At 38.7% G+C, this 17000-nt stretch overlaps 1 protein-coding gene across 4 annotated transcripts in view; it reads right to left on the reverse strand.

The window, feature by feature from the left end:
* Positions 1–317: 317 nt before the first annotated feature.
* C9orf72 (C9orf72-SMCR8 complex subunit) overlaps positions 318–17000 on the reverse strand; it is a 111220-nt gene continuing 94537 nt past the window's right edge. The window contains exons 2-12 of one of the 4 annotated variants that reach the window (XM_061351157.1): positions 16122–16134; positions 14438–14923; positions 11391–11450; positions 10412–10507; positions 9403–9467; positions 7236–7308; positions 3607–3723; positions 2660–2895; positions 2152–2209; positions 1516–1625; positions 318–1433 (exon numbers count right to left, since the gene is read on the reverse strand). In XM_061351157.1, coding sequence (XP_061207141.1) covers positions 1247–1433; positions 1516–1625; positions 2152–2209; positions 2660–2895; positions 3607–3723; positions 7236–7308; positions 9403–9467; positions 10412–10507; positions 11391–11450; positions 14438–14881 — 1446 coding nt within the window. In that variant the 5' untranslated portion in view covers positions 14882–14923; positions 16122–16134 and the 3' untranslated portion in view covers positions 318–1246. Of the gene's footprint in view, positions 1434–1515; positions 1626–2151; positions 2210–2659; positions 2896–3606; positions 3724–7235; positions 7309–9402; positions 9468–10411; positions 10508–11390; positions 11451–14437; positions 14924–16121; positions 16135–17000 lie in introns of those variants that run through there. The other 3 variants (XM_061351158.1, XM_061351159.1, XM_061351160.1) reach the window with 3 other exon arrangements.

Below are 17000 nucleotides of genomic sequence, written 5' to 3' on the forward strand. Positions count from 1 at the left end.
AGTACAGGTGTACTGCGGATTTCAATGTCGTAAACCAAACGTGTCAAAACCCAATACAATGGGTCTGGATTACCCTGACACCATACCCCTCTAACTGCTACTGAGAAAGAGAGGTTTAGGCATGCAAACAGAAAACAGGGATTTCTTTTCAAGTAAAGCAAAGCCAGAGATGTGTTAAGATGATCTAAGAAGACTGGCAAGATTATTGACTAGCATTCATGTAGTAAAATGCTAATAATGTTAGTCCATAGCTGTGCTCATCTCCAAATTAAGGGTTACCATATACATTAATGGCACTGGAAAAAAAAACCAAACCAAACCAGAAAAACACTGTTTCCTCCTTTAATTTGGCAGTCACTTTGGTGTTTTTTGGGAAGGTCTAATACTTTAATCTGAACTTTATTCTAATTTAAAGGGAAAGAACAGCAGCAGTTTACAGAGAGAAAGACTGACAACTGCTGCTGAATGACACGTTTTTCTGTTTTGTGTTTTAAAAGAGCTCAATTATGCTGGATTACTGACACTACACTGCAGGAGGTGTCACAGTGTCCCGGTTGGCACTTACATTCACAAAGCCGCTTAAATAATGACCCAGTTCCCACGTGCAGAGTGCTGCTCTTTAAGATGCTAACAGTCAACAGTTCGCACACCAAACAGCACTTTGCAGTATATTAAAAATCTCAAACACCTTAAAATGCTCTGAATGAAGGAGCCAGTAATGTTAAAAAGGGGGATGAGGGAAGGTCTATTTCAGATTGTACCACATACATAAGAACAAACACTTTAAAAAGCTCTCTGAAACTCCTAGAAGGCCCCTATTCCACAGTCTCCATGATCAGAGAGGATGTATGCAGTGTTCTGCAGAAACACTAAAATTACTGACACAGCAGAACAGAGAAAAACTGACTCACACCTGAAGTCTCTGGAGAAAGAAAATTAAAATGCTTCCCTTTATTGTACGTATGTTAGAATTTACCTACTAAACCCATATGGCAAAGGAACCTCTGGCAACATTTACTGTTAAAAAAAACACCTGAAGAGATGGATTCATTACAATCATGATTGTCTAGCTAAGCTAACAGTCTCTCTAAGATGTCCCTCTCCTGCTTCAGACAGACTGTAGTGTATCTGCCTAATGCTTCATCCCCAGTTCAGTCACTGATTGTCACATGTGTGGTGGTCACACTAACAGATGTCTTCTCGCACCATGCAGGACTGCAATATTGCACGTTAGTAGTGGAGAACTTTAAAACGTCATGAGCATATCACGTTCCTGTACACTAGTGTAGAATGGCCTCCCAAAAATAAAGGAATGTAGACCTGGTTTAATCTTCTCAGCCAAAGCCATTATTATGTTAAGATCGCCCTCTGCTGTTAAGTCAAGATCTATTTTTAAGCTACGAAGAGACCTAAAAGGCTTCTTTCCTCTTTGTCTGCAAGAAAATAAAGAAGGGTGTTGTTAAAAAGAATAGAGCAATTTTCTCAAAGCCTACTTTCTATTATCTGTTCACTTACGTATCATCCTCAATGTATTTTATCAAAGTCAAGGCTTTTCTGTGGAGGACTAGCAGAAATTGTGCAAGGAAAGTACTCCTCAGAGACAAGCCAGGCTTCAGATGGAAGATCTGTTAAAAATTATACCAGAAAATTAAGTACACATGGAAATTCAAGAATAATTTTAAGAATGTACAATATAAACAAACACTCCATACACATATCCTTAATTACAGCAGATCAGGCACAGGAACAGCAGATTTGTAGATACACTCAACATTGTTTTGTAGTTTTCTAGATGCTCTAATACAATAAATTAAGCTGTTTCACAATTCTGTTTGGATAAAGCATTATTTTCCTTCTTAAAATTATCTGAAATTAATTCCAGTCAGGTAGCTCTCTCAATACTGTAACTGTAGACACTGTTGCACAGCAAGAGAAAATGTGCATTGTTTTTCATATGTAAGAACAAGTTTCAGTATTATACTACAACTAACAGGAGTATTCTTCTCTCTAGCTATGCAGAGAAGAATCACAGAGCTAGTAAGAAGAAGAGCTACCAAGCCAGCCAATTATCTGTTCATGTTGAATTGTACGTTTCTAGGGCTCAAAGTACTGAACTTTTGCTCTCGTTCTTTCTGAAAAAGCAACAATTACCTGGTCCAGGAAGGCTTTTACTAATGTATCTCGATGCAGGATATCTTGAAAGACATTTCTATAGACAAGAAAGCAAAGAAGCATGTGAGCTAATGCCATGAAGGGCCACTACCCGCCCAGTAGCTGTGCACAGCAGTAACACTACTGTTTACAATCTGGCAGAAATGCAAACTGAACGCAAAATTTAAGTGAAGTATTATCCTGCTAATTTTAAAGCTAATACAGAATTGTATGGAAAAACTTTTGAGTGAAAGGAAGTAAACCCAGGAAAGCCATTTCACCTGGTCAAATACACTTAGCTCTGTTTCATCCCCAATTAAAACAGGCAACAAAATCAACACAACATGGTCAGAAATATCACTGAAAATGAATTTCAGCAATATTTACTGCAACAAAACTACTGACAGAACTGGTAAATCCCTCCAAAACGAATGCAACTACCATTGCTCAAGGAGCTTCCTAAAAGCAAATCAAGTAACATTGAGAGATGTAAGAGAGGAGTACATACAAATCAGGTGTGAAACTCTCATCTGTGTGGATAATATAATCTTGAGACATTTCTTCATCTGAATTAGCTCTCCAAAATGCTGTCAGCTCAGATCTCATATATCGTCGTTGGTTATAGATATGTTCATGACAAGGGGGCATCTGCTTCACTGTATTGACATCTACATCTATATGTGTAGTAGGATATGGGGCATACATTACTTGACGGAAGGGCAACACAAAGCTTCCTGTTGCATCCTGTTTTAGTGAAAAAAATTATTCTTCTAGTTACTTTAAAAAAAAACCCAAAACAATCATATCGAAACAAAACAATATTAAAGCATCATGCCTAAGTTTTAAATCCTATTTATTTAGACAAGTTTTGTTTGCGAGAACTAGTTGCAGCCCAGTAAAAAAATCCTTGATACTGGATGACTCCCTTATATTAACAGTGAAAACAGGTACTGAGGTAACCTGCATATTACAGTACTGCGTCACCTGGTTTGTGGCCCCATTAATGTTACAGTGTTATATTTAGCTGGTAAGTTTAGACAGCTCGCTAGGGCAAGCAGCATTATTTTTCTACTCATCTTCACCCACTGCACCCATTTAAAATGCTTGGAAACTGTACAACCGATGAACTGTTCTTTTTTTTTCTTCTGGTACAACACAAAAACTTGGGGCCTTTTGGGATTCTAGCCCCAAGTAGGCAAAAAAAGTATTATTATTGTACCTCGAAGCATAGGAACAATTCTGGACAATACTCAAGAAACAGATGTGTCAGAAGAAAGACTGGCTTGGAATTTTAACATGCAACTAGTTATGAGGAAAGCTATGGTGCCAGAAAGGAATCAAAGGAAGATGACTATTTCTCTGAAGATATCATTTGCACGCAAATCATATGCACACACATCCACCGAAGAAAGTGCTCAGACTACAGAAGAATAGAACTTTCCTAAGCATACTTACTTTGAGCAAGCCTTGAACAAAAAGTCCTGACTCGTACTTGAAAGAAGACTCATTTCTACAGAGTCTGGAGCACTTCCTCTCTGACGGTGTAAGAAACAGACATAATGTCCTCACAATCTGTGTTAAAAAGAACAGTTTTGAAAAAAGTGGAAATGTAAGGAATGAACTGATCTTCAAATGCATTTTCTGACTAAAATGTATTAGTCATGTCAAAGGAACAAAAAAGTTCATTCATCATGCTTATTAGGAAAGCCAAAACTTTACCAAAGTCACAGGATACATGCTCACATTATTGAGTTGTAAGCCATATTACTTCAACTTTTTGTCAAATGAAGAAAAGATCCAACACTTTTTGGCAAAGTTTCGTTTTTAGCCAATTATGTAGAAGAACTCACTTTTGCCTTCTGCTACCTTTTCCTATTATATAAACATAGAATCATAGAATCACAGAATAGTTAGGGTTGGAAAGGACCTTAAGATCATCAAGTTCTAACCCCCCTGCCATGGGCAGGGACACCTCACTCTAAACCATATTACCCAAGGCCTTGTCCAACCTGGCCTTGAACACTGCCAGGGATGGAGCATTCACAACCTCCCAGGACAACCTATTCCAGTGCCTCACCACCCTCACAGGAAAGAATTTCCTCCTTATATCGAATCTAAACTTCCCCTGTTTAAGTTTTAACCCATTACCACTTGTCCTACCACTACAGTCCCTAATGAAGAGTCCATGCCCGGCATCCCTATACATGAGTTACTCTGATTACTTTCCCTCCCTTTTAAGCCTTTTATTTTATTCATTCCATCTTGAATTAACATCTTTTGTCTCCAATTAGCACAATTTCCTAAATAAGTATCCATGCTTACTTCCTCAGTAATTTCTTCAAATTCTCCATTAAAAGCAACAAAGGTACTTCATTAGCCATTTTCAAACTCCTGTCCTGCAAGAGCTACAAGTAATCATCTCCAAATACAAAGATAATTCCATTTTGCTAATCTTTCAGTCTTAACCCGAAGTGTCCTACCTGTGTCTGTAAGGTGTTTGGGAAGGCTTTGTCCTTGTAAAATGTGTTCATGCGGTAACTAAAGTAACAACAACCTAGTTTCTGACTAATGCTTTTTGCCTCTTCAGGAAGATGCAATAGGTGCTTTTTTTTTACTTTAAGGGAAGCTAAAATATGCAATAAAGAAAGCAATTACTTCAGAACAGTTTCACTGTGACACAAGGAGCACACTGCTGATAAGAACCAGTGTAGGATTTAAGAAATGCACCCTGGATATATTTTGAGACTCACATTCTTCTAGACTGCTCTTTTTTTTCCTACAGTGTCTAGCTTATCAAGACATTCTCATATATTCTCATAACTGTTAGACATTAAAGACTTTAATTAATTATTTTATGAACTATAAGCTTTTTATAACCATTTACACTCTTTCCTCTATTATGATAACTTAATCATGCACAAATCTTACATCCCTGAAACAAAATGTATTAACTGTAGTTAGATTATTTAAATTAAGAACTGGGAATTTTCTTTTCTCTGGTTTCCCTTTTGCTCGTCATTATTTTTAGTTTGAGTATCAGCATTTGCTGTTCACTTGACCAGAGGTGCTTTACCATCACTGCCAATATACACAAAACAATGTGTCGTCCCCCCCCCCATTTTTATATATTGCAAACTGCTTATTTCAAACCAGGTTTCCTAAAGTTGCCTTGACTTTTTTAAAAAGAAGACTGCTATATTTCACTGCAGCAAGGAGCCCTACATGCTATAAAATACATAGTATGTAAGATGAAGAGTCTACAATTAACATATTCACAGCAGGCTCACTGTTCTTGATTTTTATTTAATACCGAAGCAATACACACAGATACATGTATCAAAAAGGGCATCAACTTCCAGAATTAAAATGAGTTTTTCCTCAAAGGAAGGTTTCAGTTATCCAATTATACTGCTTCTCCACATGTACTACTGCAGGGTATTTGTCATGGCCTCAAGACAACTGAAAACATACAGTGCTACATAACTATGTATGAACCTTACCGTCACAGCAATACTGGTACATATCATGTGCAGTGGCACCTAATACTTAAAGGCTCTAGGACTGCACACACACATTTATGAAATCATTCCTTTTGTTCCCAGTTGCAAGATATTCTGAATCAAAGAAGCTTATTAAAGGACTCAGCCATGAATATAAGAGAGGCAAGTGATTTAGTGAAATACACTTTCTCACAAAGGAAACAACATTTTCTTCATCATTTGTCTCTGAATTTTAGAATTAGAATACAGAAAATTAACTTCAGTGTTTCTATTAGAAAGGATGAAGTAATACCCAAATTAAATGCAAGTCAATGAGAAACATCTCTCAACAAAATTGCACTACACTAAAAAGAAATACACTGTAAGAAGTACTTCAATTGGCTGTAAGCACTTTATCTCAGGAATAGTTTTCAATTTATCTGAAACTAGCATTTTGATATAATAAGCAAGCTGTATACAAAAAAGTAGTTGGAGAATTCTGAATGAAAAAGACATCTCCATTTGATTTTTCCTTCACATACTGAGCAAGCTTAAAATAAGCGTCAATAAACTCTCCATTTACACCCAAATGTTAGGGGAAAAACAGGTGATAGTTTCATATTAGTTCAAATTAAATATCTCATGGAAAGCTTACAAGAGTGTTAAAAATAATAACAGAATGGGAAAAAATGCCTACCACAAAAATGCAATTATTTTCTTGTTCCGAAATGACAGCTTCCAAGAGTGATCTTTTTTCCTCCCAAATAGACCATAATGATACATATACTCTTTCCTCTATTAAAAGGTACAGTTAATGCTGCTTATTGTTTCTAGAACTGAAAGCTTCTAAACATCAAACATCATCTCTACTGATGTACTCCAGCAAGTATGACACACTAAGTGTTTTGTTGTTAGAGGACTCAGTTTTAGGGACTTCCATCTCTACTTTGCCTCTTTCTGGTTCACCTGGAAAGCTAAGTCAATTCTGATTTAAGATCTTCCAGTTAAACTGTACACTCATTTATCAATTAAGTTTTAAAAAGACAGAAGACGAAGTCAGCACAGTATAGCTATGAAGAAATAAATTCTGGAATTACTAGAATGGCTTCAACTCCCAGTAAGCTTGCCATGTATCATCATGTGTGTGTGACTACAGACTCAGCAGCTCTGCGGTTCCATAAAACACCAGCAGTTCAAGATGCAGATTTATTCACCCATGTAAGGAAAATTATGCAGACACTTATTTCTTAAGAGTACACAGACAGTAGCCATTGACACAGCTGAACTGGGCAAGCCAGTTCAGACCTCTTCAGTTTGTGTATTTTAGCTAACAAACCTGATTTTAAAAGCTCAAACTCATTTGCTACTTGTTTATATCACTAACAATTAAATACATCACTTTTCTTATAGTTGCCAGAATACAACTGCTAAGGCAATTTTCAGGCAGAATTATCAACTGCTAGATAAATCAGCAGAAGTAAGATAACCACACAACATTATTCCTTCCTCCTTCACCTCAGGTGTGTTTATAAACCTTGTTCCAAATAACACACTAACACTCCTAATAGTCAGAATTTCAGTTTGGTTAATTAGAAAATGCATTACCTTGTTGACTTTTTCTGCGCTGCTTCCTACAACTACAGAACAACCACAGGTCTGCAGGTGTGAACTAATTGCACTGCAAATAAAACCAAACACGGGTTAATACATTTAATCAAACTTTTGAAATAAAACAATTACCATCTTCACAAGAAGAATGAAGTGTGAAGATGTGAAGAATGAAGCTGCTAGTATAAATATAGGCCCACACTTACAGTCCCATAACCATAGGACCTCACACACCTGTGTAAGCTACTGATGAAATCCAGTGGTTCGGCAGTATCTGCATTTTCATTTTGGTAAATAAGAAGACTGTCACTCAATCTCCCAACACCAGTTATAGAGCAAACAAAAACTATCTACTGCTACGATCTAGTTTAATTACAGAATCTATATAAAAGAATTACCTTAGAGTAACAGAAAATATATTAATAATGATGGATTTGAAAGCTTCTTGACAGAAGATCAATTTCATGCTTGTCCTCATTTTTTGATCCTGTGGATCAGAAACCAGTTTGGGGAGATTTGGCAGGTAAACTGTTCTAGCTCTTGGTAAGTACATGGGCAAGACCACGACACAAGCTTGAGTCCTTTAGAATACACACAGGCATGTTGGAAGTTGAATGATCTTGTCTTACGAGTTGCCAGCAGCACAGATCTGATTTAGTTTATCTTAAGTCTGAAGGCTAGAGTAAACATACCTGGACTAACCTTCACAACTATTAACTTGTTCTTAGCAAACTTCTGTTGAGGTTTCTTATCCTCATGCTCCCTTTCCCCCTGCACTTTCTCAAAGCAACACCTGGCCCACAGCTTCAAAAAGTTTAGATATCCTGGAACGTGTAAGTACTATTAAAAAAATCTTCTCCACTATCTGTAGTTATACAAAAGTACATTTATGTTATCTTACTGCATTGTGTGATTAACCAGTTCTGTTGAACACCTTTAAAAGACAAGGACTATAGTAGTTATGCTCAGACTCTAAAATCCTGCAGGTGCACTCTAGTGGACCTGCTACTATTTACTTTATCAAGTGTATTCTAGGAGTTAAATTTAAGGCTACCTGAATACTTAAAAATTCTTCCTTTGAGGCAGAAATGGGTGCTCAGTTTCATCTAGAAGTTACTAAGAAAACATGACAGCCTATTTTAGAGGCTGGTGGTGTGTTACACCAGTTTATTCAGGTTTAAGCCAATTTTAATTTAATGACATGTATAAATCCATACAAAACTATATTTTTGACATCTGAACCTAAATGAGCTGATAAGCTTTGCAGATAAGCTAAAAAGCAGACATCTGGACCCTTCACACAAATGGCCAAGTTATTATTTAATTTCAGAACAAAACTTCCACAGAGAAGTAGCAGCAAAAAGAGAAAAATGATACCCTATAGTCTACCTGCCCAATAAATCTACAGTAGGATCAATGGCTCTAGTTGTTTACAATAACCCATTCCATGATATTCACTTCTATATTTTCCAAATTTTCTATGGAACTAAGTATAACATTATTATGAAGAAATAGCTAATTTTCTGTAGCACTGGAAAGTGTATGAAACACTATAAATAGGCACTAAACACTACATAAATGAATGCAGTTACATTGGAGGTGTTCTGAAAGGCAACAGAACAAACTAAAATATATGAAATAAGTTTTCCCACAGGAAGAAACCAAACTGCTCTCACGGGCAAATACTTCCACTTATACATTAAAGACAGGAGAAAAAAAAGAGAAACACAGTAATTTAATAATACAATTTAACAAGCATTCTATATGCCATACCATTAATGGCTCCTATTTATAGTTTATGCAAGTTTTGGGCATTTCATAAAAATGTAAAACTTTGACTTATATCCTCGTAAAAACAAATATATCAAAGAAAAACTGTATTTTACAGGAATTCTATTATCAAGCAAACATGACAACACAGTCTACAGACATGTAGCTATTAGCCCAAAGACATTCTTCTAAAGTGACAGGAACTTCTACAGCATTTTATAGACAAAAATTCAAAAAGCCAAATACATGTTATTCTCCTCCTCCTATAAAGAAAACTAGTCTAGTGCACGTTCACATGCACATGCAGTTTTTATATGTACATGTACACGCATGTGTATGCACACACAAGTTTAAATTGTTTTATTACAGCATAAATCAAAACTAAAATTCATACTTGAGAAGAAAGCCTTCATGGCAACTATCCCCGATGTCATCATCATTTAGCACTGTGTCACTTATCTGAAATGCAAGTAAATACAAACAAAGGTTAGACAAGGATCTACACCACCTTCCAATTAACTGATTTTTAATGATAGGTGGGAGCTACTTAAACTATGTTGTAAGACTGCCCCCAAAAGGGCAACATTAAAAAGACCTTCTGATTTCAGCCAAAGTTATTTTGAAAATGAGAAAGTCGCTCAATTATTAAATGTTCTTTACCAGTCACAAGTCAGATTCTTCCCAGTGTTTTGGGTTTTTTTTTCTATAATCTTAGTGAAATCACTTTCACTTCTTCCATGAGAACACTAAACCACACTGAAACAGGTATCATAGAATCAATCACAGAATACCAGAAAATTACCTCAAGGATCATCTGGTCCAACCTTTCTAGGCAAAGCATAACCTAGACTAGATGTTCCACTACCCTGTCCAGCTGAATCATAAATGTTTTCAGCACTGGGGAGTCCACCACTTCCCTGGGGAGGTTATTCCAATGGCTGACTGTTCTCATTGAGAAGTATTTTCCACTACTATCTGGTCAGAATCTCCCAGGGGGTAACTTGTGCCCATTACTCCTTGTCTTTTCCATGTGACTCCTTGTAGAAAGGAAGTCTCCATCTTCTTTTACCCACCCTTTAAATACTGGAACATGGTGATAAGGTATCAACATTAAAACCACTTACCCAATTCATTTTGTTTTGCATCAAATAGCCTTTGATCAACCTAAGCAGTCAGTTTTGCTAACTGTTGATCATAAAAGCCACTGCTAGCACTATTACATTTACCAAACTGAAAGAGTTATGTTAAACCATTCCCTATACCATTTAGGATAACTTGATGTAAACCAACCAAAGTTTACAAGAACTTATGACAACTGTCGGCTTTTGTGTGCTAAAGAATGTACTAAACCTTAGTGCCAAAGCCACTTTTTTATTCAGAATGCAAAGAACATAAGGACTTACATCAATTTCTTCTGGAACGCTGTGTGATTTCATAGATGAAAGGAGTTCCATTACAGGAATGACTTCTCCTGTCAGCATCGGAATGATGCTCTGGCCCTGTGCAATAAATAAAATGTTTAAAGTAAAAGCACATTGTGCAGCATTAGAAGTTACTACGAACATGAGCTTGCAATATTTCATGCAAAACATCTTTAACTTCCAATTGTTTGGAAAATGGATGCATAGACTTCTTGGGCTTTGCTCATCAATAATTATGAAGTGGAAACAGATTTTGCTACTCAATATCATCTCTAAAATGTATTTCCAAGGTCCTATGTAATTTTCACAATCAGTTTGATTGGTCTAGACAAGAATTATTCAAAGTGGGATAATTTCATCCTACTGTATTACGTGCAATTATTGTTAAGCATTTTAGGTCCAAGTCTGATGTTTTAACAATGACAGGAAACCAAACTCAGGCATATTCATTAACATACAAAACTTCTTATCTGATTTATCTATCACAAAAAGCCAGAGCCACAACTTTATATTTACAGTTTCAGAAATGGAATTCTTTTCACAGCCTTATCCATAAGGTCTCCAACCACATTCCAGTGTGACAGACTCTGTACATGTCTGTAACTTGAAAAGGTAACGACCTAGTGAAAAACCATCCTTGACAGGAGGCGAGCATGAATCTATGGAAGCTACTACCTTTACAGAGCTTCAAGTAAATGATTTTCCTTTTCTGAAAGGTAATTATTCTTCATAGATTTCCACTTTACCCATAAAATGATGAAACATATTTTCCTTCAACTTGTTCACAGCTTCCATCATCCTGTCTTCAGAAATTTCACCTCCTGTGCATGGCAGGTCATCAGCCACTCCAAAGTATCTTCTTGGATCCCAAAAATAAGAAGCAGCACCGACTTCTACAGTCACCAGATCCAGGCAAATAGTTTTGTGATGGTGTGCCATACTCATCAACCAGGTCCCTTACCTGATCCTCCATTCTCTCTGTGCCTTCCAAGACAATCTTCTGGAAATGTTCTTGCCTCTCCTGAGCAAGAGAAGCAGTTAAATATAAACGCTCTGGTATTTGTTTATGTATGTATGCACACAACAGTCAAATGGTACAGTTTCTTCCCTGTGGAGTCATGCTTCTTAGATTCAAATTTTGATGCTCAAGCCTTTTTTCTTTTACAGAATTGACATCAGTGGGAAGTGGTGTCATTTTATACAGATCAATGCTCCCTGCTCTGGCCCCCACCAAACTTCTCACATGCTTGGGTAGGAGCAGCAGGAAAGGGAGGGTGTGACAATAATGACAAAACATTGTTCATTACAATCAACAAATGCCAAATGCTCAGATTATGGTACAGAATTGCACTTTCTGTATGGATTTTTATGTTAAAATGGTTAAGGTACAGACTGATGGTTTCTGATGCAGCAAGAAAAAAAAGAGATTTCCAAAATGAGAAAAAAAAATTGTCTGGAAAGGATAGGAAAAACAGGACTTTTTTTTTTTTCCCCACATCTTGAGACACAAGTATTCGAAACATTGTTTTATAACCAAGTACAGGAGGCATGAAATCTCAAAATACACAAAACACAATGTACAAGGGATGGACAAAGTTCTCAAAATAGACTCAGCAGTAGCTGAGTAGCAGACTGCATTCAAAATTCAACTTACAACAGAATAAAGTTCTTCTTGAAAAGAATCGGCATTAATCACTGAGAAGATCAATACAACACGCAAAAAAAAAAGAAAGGAAGATGCTGGGAAAATTAATGATATCTATTGCTAGACGCTGACAGGTTATTGAATTTTTATTGGTTGCTCATTAGTTTCCCACGGATCAACTACTCAGAGTTCAACAGCTTCAAGTGGGAAACTTTTCTGAATGGCTGGATAGGGAACAAGCTAACTTGCCCTAAACCAGGAATATATCTTGTCAAACCATCTAAAAGAGGCACCCGCAAAAAACAATATTGGAATAAGGCAGATTCCTTCAGGGAACCTCCATCCTTGAGTTCAGTATCAGTGAAGTAAGACATCCTTGACAGTGAAGATCCTTTGTTTTAAAAGAAGTCAGTCTTTATGAAGGTAAGGCTGAACAAATGGTGTAAGCCACTTCTTTTTAGAAATATAACTGCTCAAAATTATTAAACAAACATCTGGTAATAAAACTGAAGTAGATAAAAGGGTTTTCTAATTCCCATATAGATGACCTGCTTGGAGTTGCTTGTCTCTCTTTGCCAGTCTGAACACTGTTCCATGTTTCTCCTAGTTCTTCAGTTTAGAAAAGCTTCTCTTCTAAAGTCTATCTGGAACTCTTGTCTGGCTCTACACAGAACTCCTGAGAGGCAATAACCATAAGCATTATAAATTCCAGAAGAGATACATAGTTCCTTTCAGATACAACTTTAGTATTTTTTGTTCTGTTTAGCCATAGCTGCTAAACTGTCCCAAAACTCAAACTACAAAATAAGCCTCATTTAATTATCATCTTACAACTCATGCCTAAATTTTAATGTACATTTTCAAAGCAGTTTCCTCTCTCCTATGTAAGGCTGCAGAACTGCAGAGATATGCAGGGATCTTTGATCTTCCTCAAAAAAAGAAAACCCCGAACCAAAATACCCTGACAGACAATAAACATCTACCTTGGAATGCATCACTGTCTCAGCTAAGCCAGTTGACATATCTGCCTCAAGTACATCTGAAAAAGAATGAAGAACTTAATGACTAATTTCTGAGGAAACTAGTAGAAAAGATTCTCAACACCAATTGGAGGCTACTTCTGCTGTAGAAAAAAACTGATATGGGTGAATGTCCAAAAAGAGCTAAGATTACTGTCGTTAAGAACGATGGACAATTCTTATTTGCTACTCATATTAAATGTTAAGTGCAGAGGACACTAAATGATAGAGAAGCAATGTAATCAAGGACACATGATAGAATTCACTTAAGTCAAAAGCACTAACATCCAGCATGCTTTTAGAAGACTAGACCAAGAATACCATATTTGTGTTTCTACCGTAGTGAAAATGAACTATATGTCCTATCCTTCCTCTGAAAAATAAAGCCCAGATGTATCAAGACCCAGCGTAGTGGAAAACACTGCCAGCCATCATCAGGGAAGACAGCATGTATCACTGGAGTTACTGTAGCAAAAAGGAACCTGCTTAGTGTTTCTGGAAACTTAGTTAGCTCAGATAAGAGTACTCAGAAAGGAAGTTTAAAGTATGTTGACTAGAAGTCTTAGGAGAGGAACAAAAACTCTACCAAACATGTATCACAATACACATTACAGCTGACATACAATGCACTGCTGTAAGACAACTTGTACTCCATAAAGATGACAGATTTTAGTATTATAATTTTTATTGTCTGAACATTACTTAAACAAAAATACATAATAATTTTCACTTAGAAAATATCCATAATGTATCTAAAGGTAAGACTTGTAATTGTTCAGAAAAACTTAGCATGTTCTATGAATTTCAGAAGTATAAATATTTGGGCTAAAACAGATGTATTTTTGTGGTTCTCTCATTAGTTTTAACACAATTTAGCAATCTTGCCAAACTGATCACTGATACGCTGTTTTGTTTTTTTTTAAACAGAACTATAGCAATGACAACATTAACTGCATCAGTTCCCTTTTCTGGACCTCAACACTGGAAACAATTACACAGGAAATTTACAATTCAATCTGGTTTAAATATGCTAACACACTTAAAAGCAACAATTTATAACTAATTAGTGAGATGAAAAACTGTACAGGATGCCTATTGCACTTCAACAGTCTGGTGCAAGTTACATAATTTACTAGAAAAAGTACTGGTGGCTAAAAACCCCAGCCTTGAATTTGCTGACGTTACTATCTTTCAGCCTTCAAAATTGTGTACTTGTAGAGAGGTCAGCCTCCTCTTGAGTTTTTGTGTCTGGACTGCTATACAGTAGGTGGCACAGACTTTTAGGTCTTGCTTTTGCTCAAGACAACCTGAACAACAGCTTTTAGTAATGAACAATACACCTACCTTATGCATCCATATTCTTCCTTTCCGTATAATATGTGTTAACCTATCCACGCACACTCTGTGAAGTGGCAGGTAGAAGCCGAGTTCACTTTGTGGAAGTATAATTGATAGTCCATATGTGCTTCTGTCTCCATTCCAGTTTCCATCAAAGATTAGTGACACAATGATTACCCTTTTTTCTGCCAAGACGAAGAATTTCACATCTATTGCGCCGCTTTCTGCATTCCGAAGTATTTCGCCATTCAGGGTGTGGTTTGCAAGGAAAGTTATTTCACCATCACTGAGAAGTACCTGTTCTGTCTTTGGGGCCCAGATATGCCGTACTCGGGGGCCAAGAATATTGTCCCAGTAAGCAAAAGTGGCAGCTAGTAAAGGTGACTCGCCATTCAAGGAGATCTCTGTTTTAGCAACTGCAGGAGATGGTGGTGGACAAAGAGCTGACATGCCTGCTTTCTCTCTTGCTTGTAGCTGAAACCCTTACATTACCTGCAAAGGGAATTTCACAGAAAAAAGTGTTACGGCAGCACTCATTATTGCCTCAACTTTTGTTTCCAAATAAGGCTTCAGGAGACAATCCTGCGATCTCATTGCACACTTCATTCAAGAAGGAAATGTATACGCATACCTTCCACATAACGAAGTGGTATGCTTTACAAACATTAGTCAGTCAGACCTCAAATACCCTTTACTCACTCTACAAGTACCACAAGCCTGCACAACATTCAACTTGTGTAAGAAAACTGACATATGATAAATACATCCTTCACATCACGGTGATGTGCAGGGTGTTGCAATGCAAGACAAATGCTCACTACTTTTCGGAATGTACTGATGGAAAACTCTTCAAATTGCATAGATGCAAATGCTTAAAACATTTTCCCTGACAGTTTAGGACAAGTCTACAGCTTCCCCATTTTGACAGGGCTGCAGAAGGTAACAGGAAGTGTCACCTCCCCTAGAAGTTATGCTAGAGTCACAGGAACACATTAAAGGAAGTTTTAGTAACAAATTGAACACGGTATGAAAAACTGGAATACGTAAAATGCATTTATCTTGATGAAACCTCATACGACCAGAGCTTTCCTCTTCACCTGCATCACTACACACTAAAGGGGAACCTCTTCATTCCCTTTCCAGTACCAAGGGAGCACTAACACCCACCTTACTGAAGGGGCTGTAGCTCGCTCTACCCTGGCACTGTTTCGTTTCACCTGTTTGTTCCCTAGGGCCAGGCGCATTTCTACACAGCACCGGGTAAAGCACCTTTCCCTCCGGCTGCTTCCCGGGTCTGGGTGAAAACACCAGTCTGTCCCCGCGAGCCGGTGCCAGCCCGGACGCTAGCAGGAAGCTGAGGCCGTTCGAGCTTGTAAGTGTGACTCCACGGTTTCCAGGGAGGACGACGACCAGCATCAGCCACCCCCGCTTCCTCTCGCCCACGGGCTGACGAGCCGCCGCCAACAGCGACCGCGGCACACGACCACCGCCGCTGTCAGCCTCCGTAAGGCCCGTTCCCACCCCCCAGGTCTGCTCTGAACTTCGGGAAGGACACACCTCCTCGGGACCGGGCTGGGAACCGCGCTACCAGAGGGCGCAGCTCTTTCCTCCCGCGACAGAAGGGATGGTGACAGCCCCCGGGGTGCACAGCACTACTCCCCCCAGCCCCGCCGCCGCGGCCCGCACCCACCTCACCTGCGCACCAAACACCGCCCCGCGCCTGCGCACGACCCTGCCAGCACAGCCCGGGGCCTCAGCACCGCTGCCGCGCAGGCGCGGCACCGCCCCCTGTGGCAGGGAGGCGGGAGGTGGTGGTGCCGTCCGGGGGTCTGTCCGCGGTGCGGGTGCTGACGGCAGTGGTGGCTGAGGTGTTACCACAGGGGAGGGGGGGTGAAGGTGGCGGCCAGCAGCGATGGGGAGCTGCGGGAGCTGCCTTCGTCGCCGCGGCAGGAAAAGCAGTGCTGGTGTGCTCTGGGAGTGGAGCGCACGGCAGGGCAGTCTGTGAGGAGTGAGCAACCCCATTCCAGGCCCGGGCTGGCACGGGAGCCAAGATCAGTTTGTGGAGGAAGCCAGGAGAAGCCCTGTCTGCACTAGCTGGGAAAACTGCGTTGTGCCAAGTGCATCATCTTATGGAGGAGCTTTGAGGCTTAAAGAAGGAAGTGCTGAAACAAATAGTTTAGTATCCAAACATAGTGTACGCTGAACAGGCGAGATGCTATTATTTGAGTTTATTTTCACCTGAGTACCTTCACATCCTGTTGCTTCTGCAGTCCTGTCTGGATGAAAATCACCATAGTCACATGTAAGAGGTATTTTACTTCAAGCCTATAAAGGAAAAATACCCTTCTGATGTGGTGAGGCGGCTCTAGATCTCACTCCGCTAAACAAGGTAACAAAGTTTTATTGAGGGACAAGTCAATAAAGCAAAAGCAACAGTGCTGGGCGCATGACAGTAGCCAGAGCTGCGAGTGATTAGCATTTGTTACAGGTTTATATACTTTCACTATTACATTAGTTACATGCATATGCATAATTCCCACATATAGGTGGGGAATATTATAACTAACTC

Source organism: Neopsephotus bourkii, unplaced genomic scaffold, assembly GCF_033783945.1.
Source record: "Neopsephotus bourkii isolate Nb327-2 ecotype Australia unplaced genomic scaffold, CSIRO-AGI_Nbou_v1 NB_561, whole genome shotgun sequence".
Taxonomy (NCBI): Eukaryota; Metazoa; Chordata; class Aves; order Psittaciformes; family Psittacidae; genus Neopsephotus; species Neopsephotus bourkii.